This window comes from Rhineura floridana, chromosome 17, assembly GCF_030035675.1.
Source record: "Rhineura floridana isolate rRhiFlo1 chromosome 17, rRhiFlo1.hap2, whole genome shotgun sequence".
Classification (NCBI taxonomy): Eukaryota; Metazoa; Chordata; class Lepidosauria; order Squamata; family Rhineuridae; genus Rhineura; species Rhineura floridana.
Window position 1 is genome coordinate 3,032,050 of NC_084496.1, and position 24,302 is coordinate 3,056,351.

The 24,302-nt window shown below is 45.5% G+C and overlaps 1 protein-coding gene across 1 annotated transcript in view; it reads right to left on the reverse strand.

Annotated features, from left to right (window-relative positions):
• Positions 1 to 24,302, reverse strand: part of LMF1 (lipase maturation factor 1) — a 169,920-nt gene that overhangs the window by 110,332 nt on the left and 35,286 nt on the right. The window contains exon 4 of the mRNA XM_061599996.1: positions 1,898 to 2,046. Within this exon, the coding sequence (XP_061455980.1) occupies positions 1,898 to 2,046 (149 nt within the window). The remainder of the gene's footprint in view (positions 1 to 1,897; positions 2,047 to 24,302) is intronic.

The window sequence follows — 24,302 nt, forward strand, 5'->3', positions numbered from 1 at the left end:
CGATATTGAGAGCGCCAAGAAAGGCAAAACGCTTCTGCTCTCCATACCACATTTCTAGCCCTGGTGGCTGCAAAGCCAGGCTTGAAAGCACGTGGGCAATGAAACCAAACGCTGCTGTAGAGGGGTGCATGGGCTGCTGCCTACAGGTTTCCACAGCTGGGAGTTTGATAGGAACACGGGAAGAATTTCAGACTAGGGTCTTTCTCAGCCCTACTTGGAGATGCCTCCAGGGATTGAACTGGGGACCTTCTACCTGAAAAACAGATGCTCTACCCACTGAGCTATGGAACTTCCCATGAATTGGGCATCTCCTTGAACCTCTCCAAGACATGAAAAACAGGAAAATTTGCATCACGTGCACACACTTTGCCAGATCTGGCTTCTGTTGCCACCAAATTTGGGTGAGCAGGGCATGGGATTTCAACTGGACAATTTGCCCTGCAGATAAAAGACAGCAACTCTACTCTATGGGGAGACCAGTTTGCAAATAAACCAGAACTGGATGATTCTCATATGTTGTCCTGAGAGCAGTTACTCAAAAGGCAGGCAGGGCTGTTGCTCTCTCTCCACCCCACCCCCTTCAAAAATAATGTTAGATGATTTAACCTTGGCTGAAGGTAGCAGGTGCAGTTTTGTCTCATGCCTGAGGGGTCCATTGCCGCTGGAAGCATAAAGTGAGGGGAGTCTTGATTAGTTTTGCAGACTACTGTGTCTCCTGGGATGATGCTGGTGTCATTTCAGGGACAAGGGGTGGAGCTTACTAGATCACCCCCCTATCCCCACCAATATGAATTACGGGGGGAGGAGGAAATTGGGAGATGGGCAGCGCTGATGGGTTGGGTTATCTTTCTGTCTCACTTTAGTCAGACTCAATGCAAGAGGGAATAGCAGAAACTGAGGGACCTTTTAACAGACCCTGAGATTCCCATTACCAACCCAGTATTGCTGGGTGAAAAATTCTTTAACCCTTTAAATCAGCTAGTGTGCTGAAAATTTGCAGCCTTGTTGCCAAAATGTTTAAGAAAAGGTGGCCATCAGTGGAAGATAAAACAGTTATGTTATTTTTAGCCACACTAGAACATTGCGCAAATTTTGAGACTCATGCTCCAGCCCCGACACTTATGCAATAGCGCACAATACTGTTCTTAGTATTCAATGGTGTTCTTGAAATTCAAAAAATGCCAAAGAATTACTATCTTCCCCAAGTGATTTTTAAATCTCAGCTCCACTTATCATGGAAAGCAGGCAGTAATAATCTACCAACGCACGACCCCGGTTAATAGCAGAAACAGAGAAGTGAGATCTCATGTTAATCAAGCACTTCAATTAGCATTCAGTTAAGAAAGATTCAAATAAAAATCTCTCTTCCGTCACCGCCACCACCCCACCCCTCACCTTACACCTGAGACTGTACCCAAAGATATGTTAGATACAAGCGGGCTTGCGAGATAAATTCTATTCAGTTTGCATTTAAAGGCAAACCTACCTAACCCACACTTTCCGAAAATAATATGGAAACTGAAACACAGTCATCCTTCGAAATTCACACTTCCCCGAATTTTGCAGTGAAATTCTCCAGCCAAGTAATGCATACAAAAATGCATATACTAAAGTGTGTATAGAAGTGGATTTAATACATCACACCTATCTATCCACATCTACCTATATTATGCATTTGGGCTTTAAGAGGAAGAAAAACAAATCTCTCTCTTTCTCACTCTCTCACTCTCTCTCTCTCTCACTCACACACACACACGTTTGTGAAACCTGCCTGATCAACGGAAGGCAATTACTCCCCACAAGCAACCAGGAAGCTGGCAACTTACCAGCCTCAATTTACACTTGGGACAAACAAATGCAAAATTAAACAAATATACAACGAGAAATATCCACTTACCGCACCAAGCATGATTCTGAAAATAAGCCATCGGTAGCCCCAGATGACTACGCGGGAAGGCGGGGTGTGTTTGGGCAATGGGGAAAGTGTCCAGAACGGGCAGAGGAATATTCCCAGGAAACCTGTCTCCAGAAGCTGAGATTCCCATCCTAGAGGGAAAATAACAGAGCACATATTTGTTTGCTGCAAAACTCAGTGACAGTTCAAGTGTGATTTGCAGATTTATTTGTCAGCAGGGTGATCTCTGTTAAGCCAAGAGATCACAATGGGACATAGCGGAGGAATGGGAAAAATCTTCCAAGTTATGCAGCTTCCAGAGATGCACCCATCTTAAGTCTGCTGCAGCAAAAACAAGAAATATTATTTTAAAAAATATTATGAGAGATATATTACTTGATAAACACATTGGGTTGTATCCAACTAAGCCGTACTCAGAATAGACCCACTGAAAATTAATGGGCCTACGTACGCCATGTACCATCAGTGTCAATGGGTCTACTTTGAGCAGGATTAGCATGCGACAAAAATCAAATTATTATGAAACAGATTTATTAATTTTATTTATTTAAAAGCATTTATAAGCCACTTAATATTTCAAAAATCTCTAAGCAGTGTACAGTCTGCAGGGGGAAAAATATACCATTACAAACTTTTTTTTAAAAAAAAAATACACATAGAACCTAAAACCAGTAAAACAGCTGCATGAAAACACATGAAAGTACATAAAGCATATAAAACAGAAATTCAGAGGGCTCCAGACACATGAAAGACATGCTGCTTCACACAGAGCAGAGGGGAAGGCATTCCAAAGCACAGGGACAACAGCAGAAATGCCCACTTTGGGGCCACCGCCCTTTGATATTCTGTGCGATGTGGCGCAGCAAGTAGAATTTTCCCAAATAACGTAAGCCAGGGGTCACCAATCAGTGGCCTACGGGGCTTCATTCAGGTGGACTACGGCATTTCTGCGTTAAATATTCGTTTTGATTTTTAAATGTATTTTAATAATAATAATAATAATAATTTAATTTGTGGGTCGCCTATCTGGCCAATGGCCACTCTAGGCGACGTACAATTTAACAACAATACATTACATCATAATAAAATACATCATAAAATACAATATAACAATAAAACAATAAAACAGTTCCAGTACAGAGTAGTAGGCTATTCGTCGTAAAAATTTAACCCTCCCCGTAAGTCCCAAAGGCCTGTCTGAAGAGCCAGGTCTTCAAAGCTGGGCGGAATACATTCAGGGAAGGGGCATGTCGAAGGTCATACGGGAGGGAGTTCCAGAGAGTGGGGGCCGCCACTGAAAATGCCCTCTCTCTTGTCCCCGCCAACCTAGCTGTTTTAGTTGGCGGGATTGAGAGAAGGTCCTGTGTGGCTGATCTTGTTGGGCGGCATGGTTGGTGGCGCTGGAGGCGCTCCATCAGATAAACTGGGCCGAGACCGTATAGAGATTTAAAGGTTAATACCAACACCTTGAATTGGGCCCGGAAAATAACTGGAAGCCAGTGTAGGTCGAACACTGGGGTGATGTGTTCCCGGCGGCGACAGTTTGTAAGTAGTCGAGCCGCAGCATTTTGTATAAGTTGTAATTTCCGGACCGTTTTCAAGGGTAACCCCACGTAGAGCGCATTACAGTAATCCAACCGAGAGGTGACCAGGGCATGTACCACCAGTGGGAGCTGATGAGCAGGAAGGTAGGGCTGCAGTCTACGAATGAGGTGTAATTGATACCAAGCTGCCCGGCTCACTGCCAAAATCTGAGCCTCCATGGACAGCTTGGAATCAAGAACAACCCCAAGGCTGCGGACCTGGTCCTTCAGGGGCAATTTCACCCCGTCGAACACCAGGTCAACATCTCCCAGCCTTCCCTTGTCTCCCACGAGTAGAACCTCAGTCTTATCAGGATTCAACTTCAGCCTGTTCCTTCCCATCCATCCACTCACGAATTCCAGGCACTTGTGTTTCTTATACTGCATTCTATCGCATTAATAATAATAATAATAATAATAAATTTTATTTCTGAGTCGCCTATCTGGCCGGGTCAGTGGCCACTCTAGGCGATGTACAAATTAGAATAAAATACTACATATAAAATAAAATTACAATCTGAACTCTAGGGAACGCAAATCATAATGCAATAAAATACATTATGTAAGAAATAAAGGCAGCAGGAAAAATACCGTTAAAAAACATACAGCATCTAGCATGGTGCATGAACAATGGGCAGAAAAATCATCAAGTGGTCTGTCAAAACCCTCAGCAATTTTCAAGTGGTCCGGGTGGGGTGGGGACTGAGAACCACTGAACTAGAGCAATCTTACAGGTCTACAGGAACAGGTGGTCTGTCACGTAACCTGGTCTGGAATTGTTCAGGGTTTTGTGTACATTGCAATACTTGATACAGATCACACGTACAGAATACCAGTTTCTATGAATGTAACTTAAAAAAATATATAATACAAATTAAAAAGCAACTGACCGACAGGTGGGGGGGGCAGCTTTGCCCCTTGATTTTCTGGACAGTAGCACAAAATCAAAAAACAGACAGGGGCTGTTTTACCCTGGTCAACAGGAAACTCTAACTGTGGCTTGGCAGGGTCCTTCACAAGAGAGCATGACAGGATCTCATCATGCGGAACTTGCGCCTACCATATGTGTTGGAGAGCTATAAATGCAGTAGGGTAAACATCACACATAGTTTTTTTTAAAACACACACACACACACACATATATCTACATACACACACACTCTCTCTAATTTAACCGAAGTGATAGTTGCCCTGGAAGTCGCTTTATAAACATTCCAGCTACACACCAAAGCACCCCAGTTATCTGATACGCAGCTCCATCCAACTTCGTGCCAAGTTGCAATATTTGCATTTTATTTCCCTTCCAGCTCCAGCAAAACACGTGCGACATAAAATATTCAAATGAGTATTAAGAGAAGGAGGGGGAAGGAGAGACAAAGGAAGAGCTATGACACCGACACACCAAGTCAAGACTTCATCACTGGCTCGTATTCCCAGTCTGCACCCGCACTGCAATTGTTCTCATTATTATTTTTAAAGATGTTTTGTTTTTTGAAGACATGTCCCAAGATGTGTTTTAAGATGTTTTTTAAGCAATGTTTTCAGTGCTTCATCACTTGTTGCTAGCCGTCCTTGCTCCCTTTGGGAGGAAGGGCAGGATATAAATTTAATAATAAATAAATATTCCACACACATTGGTGTGTTGCCATTGAAAAAGAGGGTTTACTTTGACTTTGCTCCTTTCCACATTATGAGCCTCTCCCTCAAATGCATTCCTCCCCCACTTTCTTCCAACCATCACCAAAAACAGGAGAACGACAGAGTCAACAGAGTGCTCACTGATCTGCCCTCGGAGACAGAAATTGTGAGCCACAGCGCCCTTTTTCAAAGCTCCCACACTAACCTGTACACCCAGTGTTGTAAGGTGGAACATTTTCCAGTGCTGTATTTTTCCTGTGGAAGGCGTTCCACAAGCTCATTAGGAACAAGGAATGGAAGGCAACTGCGGATACAAAACTCTGCACATGCCCCTGCACCCAACAGAATTTCATAGGGCGGTGACCTGAAAACCAGCATTGCTTGCCATTGTCCCCGGAATACGGAACGTCCTTCCCTCTGCCCGTAATAAAGCTTCAGATGTCTTGTGAAGACTTTTCTTTCTTTCTCAAGCTTTCACTGAACCATAAGACTGGACCTTGATTTATGTGTATGAATCCTCTGAATCTGTGTTTTACTTGCTTGTGTGTGTTTTGTTTTATTGGTTTTAGGTTGAATTTTTGTTTTAATGGTATGCTTTTTATATCGTAAGGGATTTAAAAAATATTAGGCAGTTAGAAATGCTTTTAAATGAAATAAATAAACGCATTGGTCCAAAAGCTGGTTTTCTTCTTGAATTTCTCTCTCTTTTACGGTTACAACGTTCTGTCCATCCCTAATATAAGTGTGGTGTAATGCTTAGAATGTCAGACCTGGAGACCAGGGTTCAAATCCCTACTCGGTCATGAAGCTCACTGGGTGACCTTGGGCCAGTCGCTGGATCTCTCAGCCTAACCTACCTCACAAGGTTGTTGTGAAGATAAAATTGGGAGAGGGAGAGCCGTTCCTTGATGGGATATAAAGGTAATAATAAAATTTTAAAAATAAAGAAATAAAAAGGAGGTAGAAGCTGTCTAGGAAACTGTCTATTTCTGCCCCGGGGGGGGGAAGGAAAGCAGATCCAATTCCACCCCAGAACTGGGATTTGTCAAGCATCTCATGGAGAACAACAGGAAAATATCCTGTATCCTGATGGATCTTTCAGTAGCACTTTAACAACAATCCATTTCTGGTTACGCTGGTAGGGACTTGTGCACTAGCTCCTGCAGTGTTTAATTTCCAAAATTTGCCTTCTACTTTTCCATGAAACCATGTTCATGCACCAAAAAGAGAGAGAAAATAAAATAATAATAAGAAAATTTGGTGATGCATCCTTGCAAATATCCAAAAATGCTGACTTAAGAGCCCTTTGTCCAAAATTACAAATGCTAGACACAGTTTTAGCCCATAATCTTTGGCTTTGTGTCTTTCACATACACTGAAGTCAGTGTTTCCCAAGATTCCGATAGCAGAGAAAAAAATATTTTCTGAATTAAAACTGGACGAATGATTCACACATACACACACTCCCAAAAGCAAATCAGACTTTATCTGCCCTCAAAGCCCATTATCTTTTGTCTCTTCCGAATGCATCAGGGCATGCCTCTCAAATATATCAGGGCAAGCTTAGAGCAGGAACTCATCCAGAGTTGCAAGAGGGAGTCTGACACAGGGCAAAAGTGAGTGAATGAATAACCCAGATCACATCCACTGCAGATACCACTAGTGTTAGGAAGGTGGCCTGGGGCAGAGCAATGAATCAGACAGAGATGCAACAGGCAGACTCCTGGGGCATACTGACAGGTTTCGCACAGCACGGTAGAGTTACCTGCTGGCCTGCAGTGCGGGAATTACTGTCTTGCGTAATTATAAAGGGCTGTTGAATATCTGGGGGGGAAATGTGGATTTTGATCTCATGATGGCCACGACAATTTCTCGAGCATTAGAGGAAAGGAAAGATAATCATGAACTGGACAACATAGCTCCATCATCGCCTTTTTGTTCTGATAACTGGAGATCCAATAATTCCTTCAATTCAAGCTAAATGACTCTTTTCCCCTTTGTGGTCGAGCTTTGATTATAAAAATGGGGGAGGGATTCTTGTTTTATATCTGCACACATCCTGCGGCTTCCAGGAGACAACACTCGCTGCCAAAGCCAGACCTTTTGGTGCCAGGGAGCACAATCTGCAGTTGCAAAAGCAGCTGCATCAGCACAGTGATGGGGAGACGGCAGAGTCTGAAAGGTTAAATTGTTACTGACTGTGGCCACAAATAGCAGTTATGGGCTCTGAACTGGCACCCGTACGGGCAGTATATCTCACTCGATTCAGCCAGAACAAGAATCCCAGTGTTATCGGGGCTTTCACATGCTAACGATCACAGGCCATTCCAGGGGCAAAGAGGAAAACCCCCCACCAGATCAGCAGATCAGAGGGCATTACCCCCCCATTCTTCAATAGGGGTCTTGCAGGGCATGCCGGGGGCCCCCCTCATTTCCCCCACCACACCGGGCACTGTTGCCTCAGCCACTTTCTCCATTTATTTACTTGTTTTATCGTATTTATATCCCGCCTTATATCCACGGATCTCAAGGTGTCATAAGTGTTCCTCCCTCCCCCTTCTCCATTTTTTCCTCACAACAACCCTGTGAGGTAGGTTAGGCTGAGGAGAAGCGACTGGCCCAAGGTCACCCACAGTGAGCTTCACGGCAGAGCAGGGATTTGAACTCTGCTCGTCTCCCAGGTGCTAGTCCAGCGCTTTCACCACTTCGCCACACAGGCCCCGGTCGCCACAACTCCCTCTCGGCAATGCATGCGCATGTGTAAACAGAGTCAGTCAGGGAGAGGGCACCAGTGTGCCTCCTGTAACTTAAGCCTGATTAAGCTCTGCCTCCTGTTTGAACAGTGCGATCATGTAGTTCCCATCACCACAAATCTTAAAACCACAAGGAGCTGCCTTCTACAAAATCAGACCATTGGTCCATCTAGCTCAGTATCATCTGCACTGACTGGCAGCAGGTTTTCAGGGTTTCAGGTGGGGGGCATTCCCATCCTCCCAACGTAGGCCCTGCCCTTCCAACTGAGGAACTACAAACAGCTCTCCGTGTCGGAGGTTAGGAGGAAAAAGGATACCATCAAAAAGTGCAGTTCTGGATTGTGTGGCTGTGTAAATTGCCGGCGGGGAGAGGGGGGAGGCCTCATTGGAGCCTCCAACACCACAAGACCACACAGCAGGGCTCCTCCTCTTCCTGGTCCCAATTGCTTTAGCACCTTGTTTGCTAGACTGTAACCTCTTGGCAAGGGCTCATCAACTTGATTTTCATTTGTACCTAGCGCAACACCATTATTATCATCATCATCATCATCATCATCATCATCATCATCATTATACAGGTGAGGTTGTTGTTACATGCCTTCAAGTTGATTTTGACAGAGACTCTATGAACCAGTGACCTCCAAGAGCATCTGTCGTGAACCACCCTGTTCAGATCTTGTAAGTTCAGGTCTCTGGCTTCCTTTATGGAATCAATCCATCTCTTGTTTGGCCTTCCTCTTTTTCTACTCCCTGCTGTTTTTCCCAGCATTGTCTTTTCTAGTGAATCGTGTCTTCTCATGACATGTCCAAAGTATGATAACCTCAGTTTCATCATTTTAGCTTCTAGTGATAGTTCTGGTTTAATTTGTTCTAACACCCAGTTATTTGTCGTTTTTGCAGTCCATGGTATCCGCCGAGCTCTCCTCCAACACCGCATTTCAAATGAATTGATTTTGCTCTTGTCCACTTTTTTCACTGTCCAACTTTCACATCCACACATAGAGATCGGGAATACCATGCTCTGAATGATCCTGACTTTATCCAGCAGAAAGGAAAAGAGGGTTGCGATTTAGCATTTCACCTGCAGTACCGGAATGCGTAACGGCCGGTATGGAATTCTCTGCATGGAAACCTATCAGCCATTTTGGTCTAGGCAAGTCTCCAAAGCAGAACGCTGATCCCCCAATGCCCCCCCACTCCACCCACCCCCCACTCCCAACATTTACTGCACCTGCCACGCTCCTTCCAGAGCTGAATTCTTGGCACTGCCATCTTCTGGGGCTGGTTCCAGCATCACAATCGCGTTTTAAAACGCGCCAGAATTAATTTACTGGGGTGCATAGTTCCATCATGCAGCTGGAAAGGGCTTGCAGAGGGAGGGGGCAAGAATCCTATTGATCAGCCAGGCAGGAGTACACAGAGCCCCCCACAACAAACCTAAGTTACCCACTGACACCAGCAACAGCTGAGAGAGTGATCAACAGTGTTAAACTGCAAGAGAGGCCAGGGAGGGGGCATCATTTTCAAATACTGAATGTATCATGAAGCACCCAGCTTTAAAAAAAAAATACTTTTAGCCCTCAATCAACGGTGGCCACGGGTAACAGGGCCACCCAGGCCATTTTTACAAACATTAGTATCAGTCAGGTATTATAATAATCAACCGATCAACAAGACGGAATACAATACATCATATCCCAAGAAGTCCCAGTCAGATTACACCCATTCAAGTTAATGAATCTAAATCAGTCGTGTTCATTAATTTCAATGGGTCTACTCTGGGTAAGACTAGCATTCGATACAAGCCTGAGTGCAAAATACAAGATTACAGTGTCAACAAAACCAGCTATTTAAAATATGTTGAGATCTTCAGGGTTTTTTTTGGGGGGGGAAGGCAAGTTTAGGGGGGTGGAGGGAACGTGATAGAGATATATAAAATTATTCATGGTGTGGAGAAAGTGGATAGGGAGACCTTTTCTCCTCCTTTCATAACACCAAAACCCAGTGGGGTCATCAGACTAAGCTGAGATGTTGGAAAATTCAGGACAGACAAAGGAAAGGACTTCTTCACACAATGCAGAGCTAAACTATGGAATCCGCTGCCACAAGAGGCAGTGATGGCCACCAACTTGGATGGCTTTAAAAGAGTATTAGACAAATCCATAGAGGATAATAAGGCTGCCAATGGCTACTAGCCACAATGGCTGTGTTCTGCCTCCACTGTCTGCACCAGTCTGCCTCTGAATGCCAGTTGCTGGGAATCACAAGTGGAGAGAGCTGCTCTTGCGCTCAGATCCTGCTTGCAGACTTCCCATTGAGGCATCTGGTTGGCTGCTGTGAGGTCAGGACGCAGGACTAGATGGGCCCCCTTTGCCCAGATCCAGCAGGCAGGCTCTTTTTTATGTTCCCATAAGAACTAGTAACCATTGCAGGTCCAAGAGATACGAGAACATTCCGACATTTTGCTAGCTGCTCAGTAATAAATTTATTGCTTCCATCGAGGAAAAGTCTCTAGAGATTGGCCAGGGAATTGTCACAAAAGAGGGATATATTATGCATTCTCAAAACCCAAGATAAAAGTGACAGAAAAAGAAGACACAATAATGTTTCGACCTCTTGAAACCTGTCTTTAAAGGGAACTCTACCAAATCTGCCATCTAAAATCTTTGAAAGTAAAACATTACAACCAGGGGTATACGGTCTCAGGAGGGGTCTTAGACACCTGACTTTTTTGGGAGCAGGGTCCTAGCAGGGTCCCTATGTCTCCAGTGTCCTACAAGCCAATCAGCATGAAAGGTCCATCCCACCCAGTGTTGTCTACACTGACTGGCAGCAGCAATCTTGGGATTTCAGACAGGGATACTTTCCCAGCCCTACCTGAAGATGCCATTAGGGCCTGAATCTGGGGCCTTCTGCATGCAAAGCAGATGATCGACCATTGAGGTACAGCCCTTGCCCCACACACTGGTGTTCACAGGCATCCTGCTGCCTCTGATCAGGGAGGCAGCATATAGCCGTCATGACTAAGAGCCACCGAGAGCCGCCTTCTCCTTGACAAATTTGTCTCACCTCCTTTCAAAGCCATCAGCCTAAGGGAAGGGCAACCTGAAAGCCATCCCTCACAGGTTTTATCACGAAGATGGATGAGGCCTGAAAAGCAGATGATGCGCAATGATACACGGAGAGCCCAATCTCATCTGTGAGGAGGGGAATCCATTCTCCGTCTTTGCAGAGGTGCACAGATCAGGGCCAAACTCAAGAGACAGTGGAATTACTGACCAGGAGCTCGAAGGAAGCAGATTTCTCCTCCTGGCCTCTGCTGCGGCAACACCAGCGTCCATCGCCAGACCCAGATTTTTCACCAATGAATCAAGCAGTCAGGCAGTCCACACGTGGGACTGGGAGACACAACATCATGCCTCCCTAGGAATTTGAAAGGCAAGGCACTGCTAACATGGAGAAAGGGCTGTAGGTCAGTGGCACGGCATGTGGCTTGCATGCGGGAAGCCCCAGGTTCAACCTCCAGCATCTCCAGGTAGTGCTGGGAAGGTTTTCCTCTCTGGAGAGACGCTGCCAGTCAGTGCCATGGATCAATGGCCTGACTCTGTGTAAGGCAGCTCTGTATGTTCCTAAAGGGAAGGGGCATAGGTCAGTGGCAGAGCAACTGCTTGGCATGCAGAAGGTCCCAGGTTCAACCCCCAGCATCTCCAGGTACGGCTGGGAGAGATCCTTGTCTGAAACCCTGGAGAGCTGCTGCCAGTCAGTGTAGACAATACTGAGCTAGATGGCCAAAGTCTGACATGATACAAGGCAGCGTCAACACTGCCACTGCCAAAAACATGCTTCTAACCATTAAAGCAAAAAAACACCAAACATATTACCCCACAAGATATTGGTCTGAATATCAGCTGGTGGGCCAAGGGAGGGGAAAAAAACAGAGCGGTTAGGTCATTAGCAATGAAAATTAACCCTCCGCCATCTTGACAGAGTATGGAAAGAGAAGTTCCACTCACAATTCTGTGACATTTTGGGACCTTTTGTAAATGGAAACCGCAAACGCGCACACACAAAAGTATCCCCGTCAAGGATCCCACTTCTGGACTCCGCTGCACTGCCTCACCCACTCGCTCCCGCCCCACCGCCAGCGATGGCCCTCGCTGCATACTGATACTGCTGGGAACGAAAGGGTCGCATTGTTGACCCACCTGCCCCTGTTCTCTTTGGTTGGGTCTCGTCAAATTTCAGCAGCTGCAAGGGGAGGACAATGAGCACTACTGTTATCTCGGCGAAGGGAATGGATGCAATTTAAGATGGAATAAAATACAAAAAATGGCACGGATTTCAACGGCTGCACTCGCCTCACACGTGTTCCGAATGTTCGGTACGTGCGCCTAACTGGGTGCAGAAAAATAAGCCAATTTTCTTTCTCCCTCTCTCTTTAAAAGAAAGTATCTTCTTGGGGAAATGCTTGGGAGAATGCCACAAACGCTATTAATATTTGGTCAAAATCACATGCCTTAAATAGAATCTGTCAACTTTCATGCCCTTTAAAAAATAAATAAATAAAAATCAACCACATAAACCGATGTTTAACTACCAACATCTGTTGACTGAAAAAATCTCTTGCTACACATTCATGAGGATTTTTCGTTGAAGACCATGGAGTTGCTGACCAAGATGAGGAATGAGCTTTATACAAAGGCAGACCAAGGGTCCATCTACTGCCTGACCTGATGAGTCATTAACCCCCAGGATGCAAAAACCCTGATGGAATCTGGGTGATAGGAGAACATTTGTGAGACATTATTCTGCAAGCACATACAACCATCAGGATCACAAATGCAGAAAGAATTGCAAGCAGAAGTTCTTCAATCCCCCCCACACACTTTTCCACATCAGCCCTTGTCCACTGACTCCTTTTATCCTAAACACACAAACATGAATAGCAATTTAAGACAAACCCACTTACTAAGGAGTAAGCCCCATTGAACAGAATGGGGCATACTTCTGAGCAAACATGCAAAGGATGGCACAGTTTCAGGAAGGAAGGAAGGAAGGAAGGAAGGAAGGAAGGAAGGAAGGAAGGAAGGAAGGAAGGAAGGAAGGAAGGAAGGAAGGAAGGAAGGAAGGAAGGAAGGAAGGAAGGAAGGAAGGAAGGAAGAAAGAAAGAAAGAAAGAAAGAAAGAAAGAAAGAAAGAAAGAAAGAAAGAAAGAAAGAAAGAAAGAAAGAAAGAAAGAAAGAAAGAAAGAAAGAAAGAAAGAAAGAAAGAAAGAAAGAAAGAAAGAAAGAAAACAACAGACTCATTCTAGGGGACTGCTTAAAACAAAAATAATTTAAAAACAACGCTTTAGAACTACAAACCAACATTTATATACATAAAACAATGTTTTTCGTGATTTGTCCTTTGTTTACCATCCTTGACTCCTTCTGGGAGGAAGGACAGAATAGAAGTTTAATGAATAAATAAATAAAATTAGGTTTAGCTTTATTAAATTTGCACGTCGCTTCCCATGAAGACAGTCCCAAAGCCATTTACAATCAGAAGACAACCTCTCGAGGGTCACAGGGTCCCCACCACAGCCATAATCCATATGCAACTATGCATTGGGGAAAGGCCATAGCTCAGTGGGCAGAGCATCTGCTTTGCATGCAGAAGGTCCCGGGTTCAATCCCCAATGGCATCTCCAGGCTGGGAATGTCCCCTGCCTGAAACCCTGGAGAGCCGCTGTCAGCCAGTGTAGACAATGCTGACCTAGATAGACCAATGGATTGATTCAGGGCAAAGTACCTTTCAATGTTCCTACGGAGATGGGAGTTGTCATCCAACAATGGCCCTTGAGAAGGGCCAGAGTTCAGTGGCAGGACACCTGCTTTGCATGCAGAAGGTCAATCCCTGAGGGCATCTCCCGGGAGGGCTGGAAGAGACTCCCCGTCTAAAACGCTGGAGAGCCACTGCCGCTCGGTCACCAGCGTAGACAATATTGAACTAGACGGACCAAGGTTCTGACGTGGCGTTAGGCAGTTTCCTATATGCCTATATATTACGAAGGAAGCTGACAACCTTATTACAAATTGCATGCAACTTATTGTTTCCCCACCTTCCATCTTTTGCATTGTGCTGGGATGGAATAAAGTAGTAATTATGTAGTTTATGTGAGTTCAAGGTTCTAGTTTTGGTGTACAATGCCCTACGCAGCTTGGGACCAGGATACCTGAAAGACCAGCTTACCCCTTATATTCCCAGTCGATCACTGCGCTCTGCAGGCAAGGGCCTCCTGCAGATACCATCTTATCAGGAGGTCCGTTCTGCACCACATAGGAAACGGACCTTTAGTGTGGCAGCACCTACCCTGTGGAATTCTCTCCCCTTAAATATTAGACAGGCGCCATCTCTGTTATCTTTTCGGCACCTATTGAAGACCTTCCTCTTTCAAGAAACCTTTTGAGACCTTATCCCAGTCTGCTTCTGTGCTGGAATTTCTTTTTAATATGTTTTTAAACTTTTTCTTTTTAAACAATGTTTTTTAACCTTTTTTTAAGGATGTCTTCAAAGCTTTTAAAAAAAATGTTTTTAAAGTTGTTTTGTTTTAATGTATTTTAAAGTCTGTTTTTAAGTGGAGACCTTATCCCAGTCTGCATCTGTGTTGGAAATGCTTTTTAAGATCTTTTTAAAGCTGTTTTTTAAACAGACTTTTTAAAGATGTTTTGTTTTAAGGTGTTTTAAAGTGCTTTTAGTGTTTTTGTTTGCCACCCTGGCTCCTTCTGGGAGGAAGAGCAGGATATAAATTTAATAAATAAATAGTGATGTAATTTCACCACAGTGGACAGCAAGATGAATAATGGAGTTTTTGGCAGAAGATGGACTGCAACAGAACGGAAACAGTGCTGCATGCGACGAATACAGAGTGGAATGGAGAGCAAAGCCTTTTGACATCTTTAGTGTCTCAGACATGAAGCCGAGGTGGCAGTGTGAGCTCCTGGCTTTGGAAGGCCCTCGGACAAGGTGCCACCCCCCATGCCCACCCTTCAGTGAATCTACGTCCTCACTTCAGCAGGTCCAGGGGGCTTTTGTCAGCTGATCCCCTTGTTCGGGCGTGGGCCTTCGACAGATGCCCAGTCATGCTAAATCTTGACTCCAGCCCTCTGACACAACCACTCTTAGCCACAGGCCTCCGTTGGCAGCAACAGAAAAGGAGTACCAGATTCCTGGACAGGGTTTACCTTAAGATTACATGGAAGCGCATGCAGAGCACATTGTACACTCAAAAAGATTACGTAAGTGCAGGGCGTAATTCCTTCTAATAGTAAACTCAAGCGGTTGAGAGAAGGTGGATTTGATCTACCTTGAGGGTATCAGAAAATTTCCCCATCCTAATTTGCATAGGAAAATTTCCCACTTCAAAATTTTCCAGAAAACTCCTATCACTGGTACCCAGGAAACTCTCCAGAGGCAAATCTTTCATTGACTAGAAAGTTCAAACTTTAAGAAAGGCCAAAGGGGCAGGAGGGGCCACCCAAGGGTGTAGAGAAATCCCACATATCACCATTTGTGATCTCCAGATGAAAGAAAACACAGAATTGCAGCTTAACCCTGTGAAGCAATTGGTTTTATTATTGGTTATGCTTAACATTGTACACAGCTGGCTTCTGAAAGCTTCATATATCTCGATGAAAAAGTAGTGCCTCTTGGCCACAAACTACAGTTATTTATGGCTTATTGCAACCACTTCTTGCAGTCGACTCAATGGGATTGCAGCAGCAGCTGCTGGGGTTTCTTCAAGGACTTCCTTGCCAAAAAAATGCCGTACTGTTCAGTGCAAGCTGATCATTCCCATCATGAGTGGTTACTCTATCTATTCACACATTTTTATTTAACAGAATTTATACACCGCTTAGTCATCAAAGCCTCTAAACCAGGCATGTGCTGTCTGGAGCTGATGGGAATTGTAATCCAAAACGTCTGGAGGGCACCAGGGAGGCAAAGGCTGTTCTAAGCGGTTCAGATAAAACAGCATAAAATATACATTAAAATACTATAAAAAGATTATTGGAAAAAAATACCTGTAAAATCAGATGCGTTGATGTAATTTCTTTCAAGATATAACCATAATGACATACATTAAAACACACATGTCAAAGGTAGATGTCTGGGTAGACTTGCCCAAACAAAAAGGTTTTTAGCAGGCATGGAAAACACTGCAGTGAAGGCACCTGCTTAATATCAACAGGCAGGGAGTTCCAGAGTATAAGTGCTGTCACCCTGGAGGATTGTTCCCTTGCAGGTGTGGAACTTCCTTGCACAAAGAAGTCAGTAGAAAGACTGCTTGAATCATCTCTCAAAAGGAACAGAGGCGCCCCCAGTTTTCAGAACAGATCCAGGTTCAAGCACAATCAGAACCACAGTCTGAAACCCTGGAGAGCCTCTGCCAGTCAGTGTAGACAATACTGGGCTAGATGGTCCTATGGCCTGACTCTGTATAAGGCAGTTTCCTATGTTCCTATTTACATTAGCCCTCCATTCGGAACACATGAGGACTGGAAACTTGCAAGACCCCAGATTCAATCTCCGGCATCTCCAGGTGTCCAGGAAAGGCACCCTGTCTGAAACCCTGGAGAGCCTCTGCTGCCAGTCAGTGTAGACAATACTGAGCTAGATGGGCCAACAGACTGACTTCGTATAAGGTGGCTTCCTGCATCCCTGTGCTGGGCAAAGATCTCCATGCGGGGGGTTGGGGGGGGGGGATTGGGATGCCATAAAGACACAGAAACCCCTGTCCAAAGGCAGCCAAAGAGGGACTTTTTCAGACAGATCCAGGAGTTGAAAAACATTATCGATAACTTCAGGGCCTTTTTAGAAAAAAGTATACGTGGCACAGGGGGGAAGAGAAAGAATTTAACATGAAACTTTTAAAAGCTCCCAATTACTCTCCAGGGTAGTCATTAGAAACTACTTAGGTGACAGGAAGGCGATATCTACGTTAATGCAGCCATAAATTAGCTCTCTTCCCCCACTCCCCACCCCATTTCCCACCCTCCTCCCCGCTCCTCGTTTTGGAGCACAGCAGCAAGTGACAGAGAAATCAGTAGGGAAGATTTTAATATTTTTAAACAAAAAAAAATGTGTGAAAGTTAATGGATGTCCTGTTTCCACTTCTGTAGGTGGCTGTCATTCTAAGAGATCACTGTATATTGCATTTAACTGCTTCCACCCTAAGGCAGCTTGAATACTTTCGATGCACACAGTGGAGAGCCGAAGATTTTCTGAAACCTGGTGCAAGACGGCAGCTAGCTCCAGGCTTCACACTACAAAGCCTCTCCCAGTGGCCCCAGGGATCCTTGCCTGACATTGGTAGCTAGCAGAAGACTTCCCAAGATTTGGGGTTCTATGGGTAGGTTTAAATGCAACATTCCCAGTACAGAAAGTGATAGCTTACTGAAGCAGGAACAGGCAAGAAGCTCACGTGCACCCTCACCGCCTTCCATACCCAACTTCTTGGTTTACTGAATAATAGTTTATTGTGACATTTGGACTGAGAAACTGTGGTTTGAGTGCTCCCTACAAAATCATAGTTTGCAATCCTGGTTTACAAGGAGTACTTAAGTCACTGTTTCCCAGTTCAAATGTCACAGCAAACTATTATTTAGCAAACCAGGAAGGCTTACCTGAAGCCAGGTATGCAAGAGGGGGACAGTACTTGAATTTATAAAAGCCACTGATTATGTGACTAGGAATGTTACTCCTGAACTTGGTCTATGTGATTCTGTATTAATATTGTCTATTTCTCATTTATGGAAGAAACAATGGACTAGTTTGCATGTAACGCTAAACCATGGTTTAGCGCTGCATGAGACTCCTGCACTTCCCCCTCCCCTCTCCATAGTTAGTTGCTCAACAAGGCAATCTCAAATCATAGTTTAACTAATCACTGCTTGCTTTAAACCAGGGTTCCTGGTTCACGCATAATGCTAAGTAGAGATACTTTAAAACTGAAAGTAAACTTAGCAGAAGTCATCCTTCTGGTGGCATGAGAAGAGGTGCAAATAGGGAGAAGTGAATGCATCCTAAACTTCACTTGGGCTGACTGACGTTCATTCAACATAGCACTAAACCATGGTTTAGAGCTGAATGTGAACCAACCCAATTTGTTAAACGAGTACCAGTGCTAAAAAGAAAAATTAAGTTTCCGCTTCAGACCCATTTGGAATCCGCTTGGATACATATTAAGAAGGTGCCTCCAAGCATGTGCAAAAAGCCCATATATAGACACAGGATAGTGAGGAAGTTTTCTGAATCAAGGTAGGCTTGCTTGAACAGCTGTACTGCTGCCATTTCAAATTTCGCAAGTTATGAACAGTGTAGAGCAGATATGGGGAACCTCTGGCCCTCCAGATGTTGCCAAACTACAACTCCCATAATCCCTGGCCATGGGCTAGGGGCTGACAGGAGTTGTAGTTCAGCAACATCTGGAGGGCCAAAGGTTCCCTAACACACATGGCGCAGAGAGAGAGAGAGATTAGAGAGCAGCTTTCCTTTTTCTCCTATCACTGCTAAAAATGAGGGGTCCCCCCGAAATAGATTGGCAGCGGGTTCAAGACAGACCAAAAAAGATATTCTGTATGTGAAATTAACCTAAACTATCGAATTTAGTGCCACAATGGGAGGATAAAGGTTAGGGTAGCTTTTAAAAACCTTAAGACGAATTCATGGAGATTGATAACCAGGGATAAATCATTGGGGAACCTTTTCTCTGTCAAAGGCCACATTCCCTTGGGGATAATCTGTCAGGGACCGCATGCCAGCAGTGGACAGAGCCACGCCTTTCCCCCTCCCTCTCTTCTTTTTCTGTCTCTTTCTGACATCCCCTTGTTATTCTTTCGGTCCTGCCTCCTCTGTGCCTAGCTGGTCCAATCACACCTGAGTCCGGTCAGCAGCTGGACGTGCGCCGCCTTGGGTTTCACACAGGAAGGAAGGTGGCATGTAAGTGTCAGGAAATAAACAAATGCTTAATATCCAAATGCCACTTGGCAATCCCTTTTTTTTTCTTATCCTCACAGCAGCCCTGTAAGGAAGGCCAGTATTAATCCTGTGCTGTTGCAGTTTCCTTAGATGGGAAGCTGACATAGGTCACAGAGATCATGTTGCACCCCAGCAGTGCACCCCAGGTCTCCAGCGTACAAAGCCAGCACAGAATTGCATCTGCTTTCTGTACTCTCGTGCAAAACCTCCCAATTTGCATGCTTTATTCCTATATATAAATAATTCCATACACATTAGGCTTGCTCTCTTGCCACCAGAATCATAGTGCACGTAAGCAATCCTCTCTGCTGAGTCTTAACTCTTTCTGCTATATATAAATTGCACCACAAAAAATGTATATAAAACATGCTACAGGGCAGAGGAGTGGGGGTGGGAGGAAACTGAGCATGGAGTTGGCTACACAGAAAAACCACAAAGTCCTTGGGGGCAAAAAGGGATGCAGGAAACCAACATTCATTATTAGCAAAAGCCATGCAGGGTTCGGGATGAATAAATTACACCATGAAAGAGCTCCACTTTCCAATTATCTTGCCCACGCTGATCTCTTTGAAGTCAATTATGTAACCCAGCACCAGATAATAACCATTTCTGGTAAATTTCATATCGGGAGGTACACACAGATTGCATGAAATGGTAACGGTGATGGGATAATGAACACAAGCGATCATTTGTGTAAAATGGAGGGGGGAGGGAGAGAGAGGAGGCACGATGGCATTTGTGGCAGAAAGTGGCATAATCCACGTTAGGGGGAAAAGTTACATGTGAGAATGTTGTAACTGATAAGAACATAAGAAAGAGCCTGGTGGATCTGGGCAAAGGGGGCCCATCTCGTCCAGCATCCTGTCTTCACAGTGGCCAACCAGATGCCCCGATGGGAAGCCTGCAAGCAGGAGCTGAGCGCAAGAGCAACTCTCTCCTCCTGCGGTTTCCAGCAACTGGCGTTCAGAGGCATGCTGTCCTACAGTGGAGGCAGGACACAGCCATCATAGAAGCCACCGACAGCCTCTGTGCATTGGTCTAACCTGCTTTTCAAGCCCTCCAAGTGTGGTGGCCATCACTGCCTCCTCTGAGATTGCTCTCCACAGCTTTAACTATGCCCTGTGCCAAGAAGCACTTCCCTTTACTCTACGCCAGGTGTGGACACCCTTTGGCCCTCCAGATGTCGCTGAACGACCATGCCCGTCAGCCCCAACGTGCGTGACCAATGGCCAGGGATGCTGGCAGCTGTAGCCCAGCAACTTCTGAAGGGCTAAAAGTTCCCCAAACCTGCTCTACACCATTTATACGGCACCCAAAACAGACTGCCTCCAGCCATTGGGAACGCTCTCACGCGAAAACAGCATTGCCAATGGCTGAGGCTGATGGGAGTTGTGGTCCAACAACATCTGGAGGCACACCGGTTGGGAAAGTCTGCCCTGGAGGCTGCCCTCCGCCTGTTTGGGCTCCTCGCATGCCGCCCAACCAGTCCCACGGCTGGGCCCAAGAATTCAAATTAAGGTTACCCAACAGAGACTTCCAACTTTGCAGCGGGACGAGGGTGGGAGAATAAAGTTGATCTTTTGTTAAAGGAAAATGTACCTTCCCAGGGGAACCTGAGAAGAGTCTCCAATTGACCCAGACAAGCACGGCTAGCATAGGGAGATGCCTTATCCTGAATGAGACCATTGGTCCATCCAGTGTTGTTTACACTGACTGGCAGCAGCTCTCCAAGGTTCCAGGCAGAGGGCCTCTCCACAACCCTACCCAGAGATGCCATTGGGGATTGAACCTGGGACCTTCTGCAGGCAAGGCAGGGGCTCTTCCCCAGGATGAAGAAATATTTGCTGTTAACTGAGGGCGTGGCAGCTTTGCTTGGAGAACATTCCTTTCTGCAGTTCTTTTCTTTAAAACTAAGGATCAAATTAAAAAATAGAGCCTCTTTGCCTGCTCCCAGGTTCCTTATCGAGAAACCCAAAGGCGACCCTCCGATTTCAGCTCCAGGAGGAGCAAATGCGAATCCATCTCAGCAACTCCCAAGAGTGGCGCTGGGTGTTTTCTTGCCCCACCAGGAATGAACTATCACTGCGTTTGCTCCATCATTTCTTCCTCTCCCCCTTTTATTTACTCCTGGCCATGATCAAAATGACTCACGAGGCCTCAACGCCCACAGCTTTAACCTCACGGAATGAAGCGAAGGGAAGGCCGGAAGACCAAGCAAGAATTGGGGGTGGTGAAGAGCAACAGAATCACAACGATGGTCAAACGGCTTTCAAAGGAGGGGACAGGCCTTGGCTCAGTGGCAGAGCATCTGCCTTGCATGGAGAAGATCCCCAGCTCAATCCCCAACATCTCCAAGCAGGGCTGGAAAAAAGGCTCCTACCTGAAACCCTGTGAAGCAGCTGCCAGTCAGTGCAGACAATACTGAGTTAAATGAACGATCTGACTCGGCATAAGGCAGCTTCCCAGATACCTTACCCATCACCAAAGCCCGGGGGGGGGGGACAAAGTGCGTCTTCACTTGCCAACCACAAGCGTTGAGGAGTGGTACACCTCAGTGGGAAGGTCATTACATACACATGGAGCTACTACAGAGGGAGCCCTGCCACAGACTCCCAAGCCACGGACCACATTGGACGTGAAGAACCACCAGAACGGCTTCCCCGCAGATGTCAAAGCACGGGCGGTGGGTAAAGGAGGGGGCATTCTCCTAACTTCCCTATGGGAAAAGGTTGCAATGTTTGGGGGAGGGGTTCAAGGAAAGGCGAGGAAGGGGAGACATGACAGATGTGCGGAAAATGATGTGCAGAGGCAGAGAAAATGGGTAGAGAAGATTTTCGTCCCTCTCATGGGAATGCAATGAAGCTGAAAGCTGGAAACAGACAAAATAAAGTAGTTTCTTCTACTGGAGGCCTTCAAGAGGCAGCTGGACAGCCATCTGTCGGGAATACTTTGATTTGGATTCTAGCATTGAGCAGGGGGTTGGACTGGATGGCCTTGTAGGCCCCTTCCAACTCTGCTATTCTATGATTCTATGATTCAGGCAGCACATAAACTGCAGAATTCACTCCCCCAAGAGGCAGTGACGGCCACCAACTGGAATGGCTTTAAAAGAGGACTGGACAAATTAATGAAGGAGGATATGGCTATCAAGGGCCACTAGGCAGAATGGCTATGTTCCACCTTCACTGTCGGAAGCAGCAGGCCTCTGCATACCAGTTCTGGGATTCCCGTTTGGGCATCTGGCTGGCCCCTGTGAGAACAGGAGGCTGGACTAGATGGGCCCCCTTTGGCCTGAGCCAGCAGACAGGCTCTTCTTAGGTTCAGATATTTGGAACCCCCAAATCATTTAGGGCTTTAAATGTCGTCACAACCACCTGAAATTGGACAGCACTTGGTTCACTTTCGGCTTAAAAAGGAGGAGAAGGAATTGGTTAAACCACCCTTATTTTCAGAAAGACAAACAGAGCGGGAGGGTTATGCATAGCCAGCCTGTACATGTTTCTCAAAATCTCATTGCGCAGTGGACAGAACAAGGAGGTCTGACCTTCACACCCACGTGAATGGCCCGCAAGTTCATTCAGCTATTGTCATGGTGCATGTTAGCACTTGGTCACTATGGCAACCCAACTTCCTCCTCACAGATGGCTTCCATTGCTTAAAACCATACAGGTGTCACCGGTCCCTCCAGAGGAAAACAACCCCAATAATGATCCTGAGTGGCTTTACTGTATTTAAATAAATATGGACGTGCTTCCCTTCGGCGGAAACTGGACCTAGCAACAGAGGCTTTCGTGCATCAATATTGCTCCAAATATTTAACATATGGAGGAGTGAATGAAACAACAAATTATGATTCCTAGGCTTAATTTTATATATATATATATAAATGGACTATATATGCACACCTTGCTTTGTCTTTTAAGGTAGCTTGCCAAAGCTTTACAATTAAAATCCTAGAGGAAGTTTAAAGACATATCGCTTGGATGGTCACTTCTACTTCTCTTGTCAAAGTAATGTAAAGGACCTAAGATTCGCTTCAGAGGATTGGGCCTGGGGCCGTCTTATTCAGTCCAGGTTGGGAGTTGATGAGCAAGGCGGAAAGGGGAAAACCTCCACGCTGCCTGCCTCAGAAGGCCGCAAAGCGCACAGATTCATGTCTATCATAATATTAGGACTTTTGCAAGCTCTGATTTAGGCCACATCTGCACCTTACATTTAAATCACTATTATACCACTTTAAACAGTCATGGCTTCATACACCCCCAAAGAATCCTGGGAACGGGAGTTTAAGAAGATCCCAAGTCCCCTCGCAAAGCTGCTGCTGCTGCTGCTGCTGCTGCTATTTATTATTGTTGTTGTTGTTATTGTTATTGCTATTGTTATTATTATTATTGCCTGCTCTTCACCATTAGGTCCCAGCGTAGGTTACAGAAATTTAAAATACAGTACTGAAAAACATTAAAACACATTACATTCACAGGAGTAGGGTGGGTCCTGAAAACATACATCTCAGCTGCCAAAGGCCAGGGTCAAGAGGTGCGTCTTTAGCCTTCGCCAAAAACCGTATAGCAAAGGTGCCAGGAGCACCTCCTCACAAAAGGGATGCCACAATGAAAACTACAACTCTTAGAGTGGTTTAACCATCACTTCTCAGCGAACTCTGCTCCCAGGTTCAATCCTTGTTGCAGCAACTCCAAGTAGGGCTGGGAGGGACTCCTGTCTGAAAACCAAGACAGCTGCTACCGGTCAGTGTAGCATCATCATCACAGAGTAACACAGAGCTAGATGGATCAATAGCCTGACTAAGGATCGAACTGTTAGCCTGACTCAGTATAAAGCGGTTTCCTAAGTTCCCACACAAGAAAATAAGAAGTGCCTGCTGGAACAGGCCAATGGCCCACTTAGTCCAGCATCCTATTCTTACAGTGCCTGTGGGAAGCAGCCTGTGGGAAGCCGGCAAGCAGGACCTGAGCGCAAGAGCACTCTCCCCTCCTGTGGTTCCCAGCAACTGGTATAAACATACAGCCTCCGACTCCGACAGCACAGCTATCGTGGCTTGTAGACACGGAATGCTTCTCCTCCATGAATCTGTCTAATCCTCTTAAAGCCCTTCAATACTTTAATGACCAACGCTGCCTCCTGTCGGAATGAATTCCCTAGTCTGTTTGGTCCGTGAAGAAGTGCTTTCTTTTATCTGTCCTGAATCTCCCAACATTCAGCTTCGTTGGAAGTCCACAAGTTCTAGCGTTGTGAAAGGGGGGGGGGATTCTCTATCTACTTTCCTAGCTCCAGGCATAATTTTATGTACTTGGATCATGTCGCCTCTCACTCACCTTTTCTATAAACTAAAGGGAAAGGATGCAACTCAGTGGTCAAACGTCTGCTTTGCATAAAA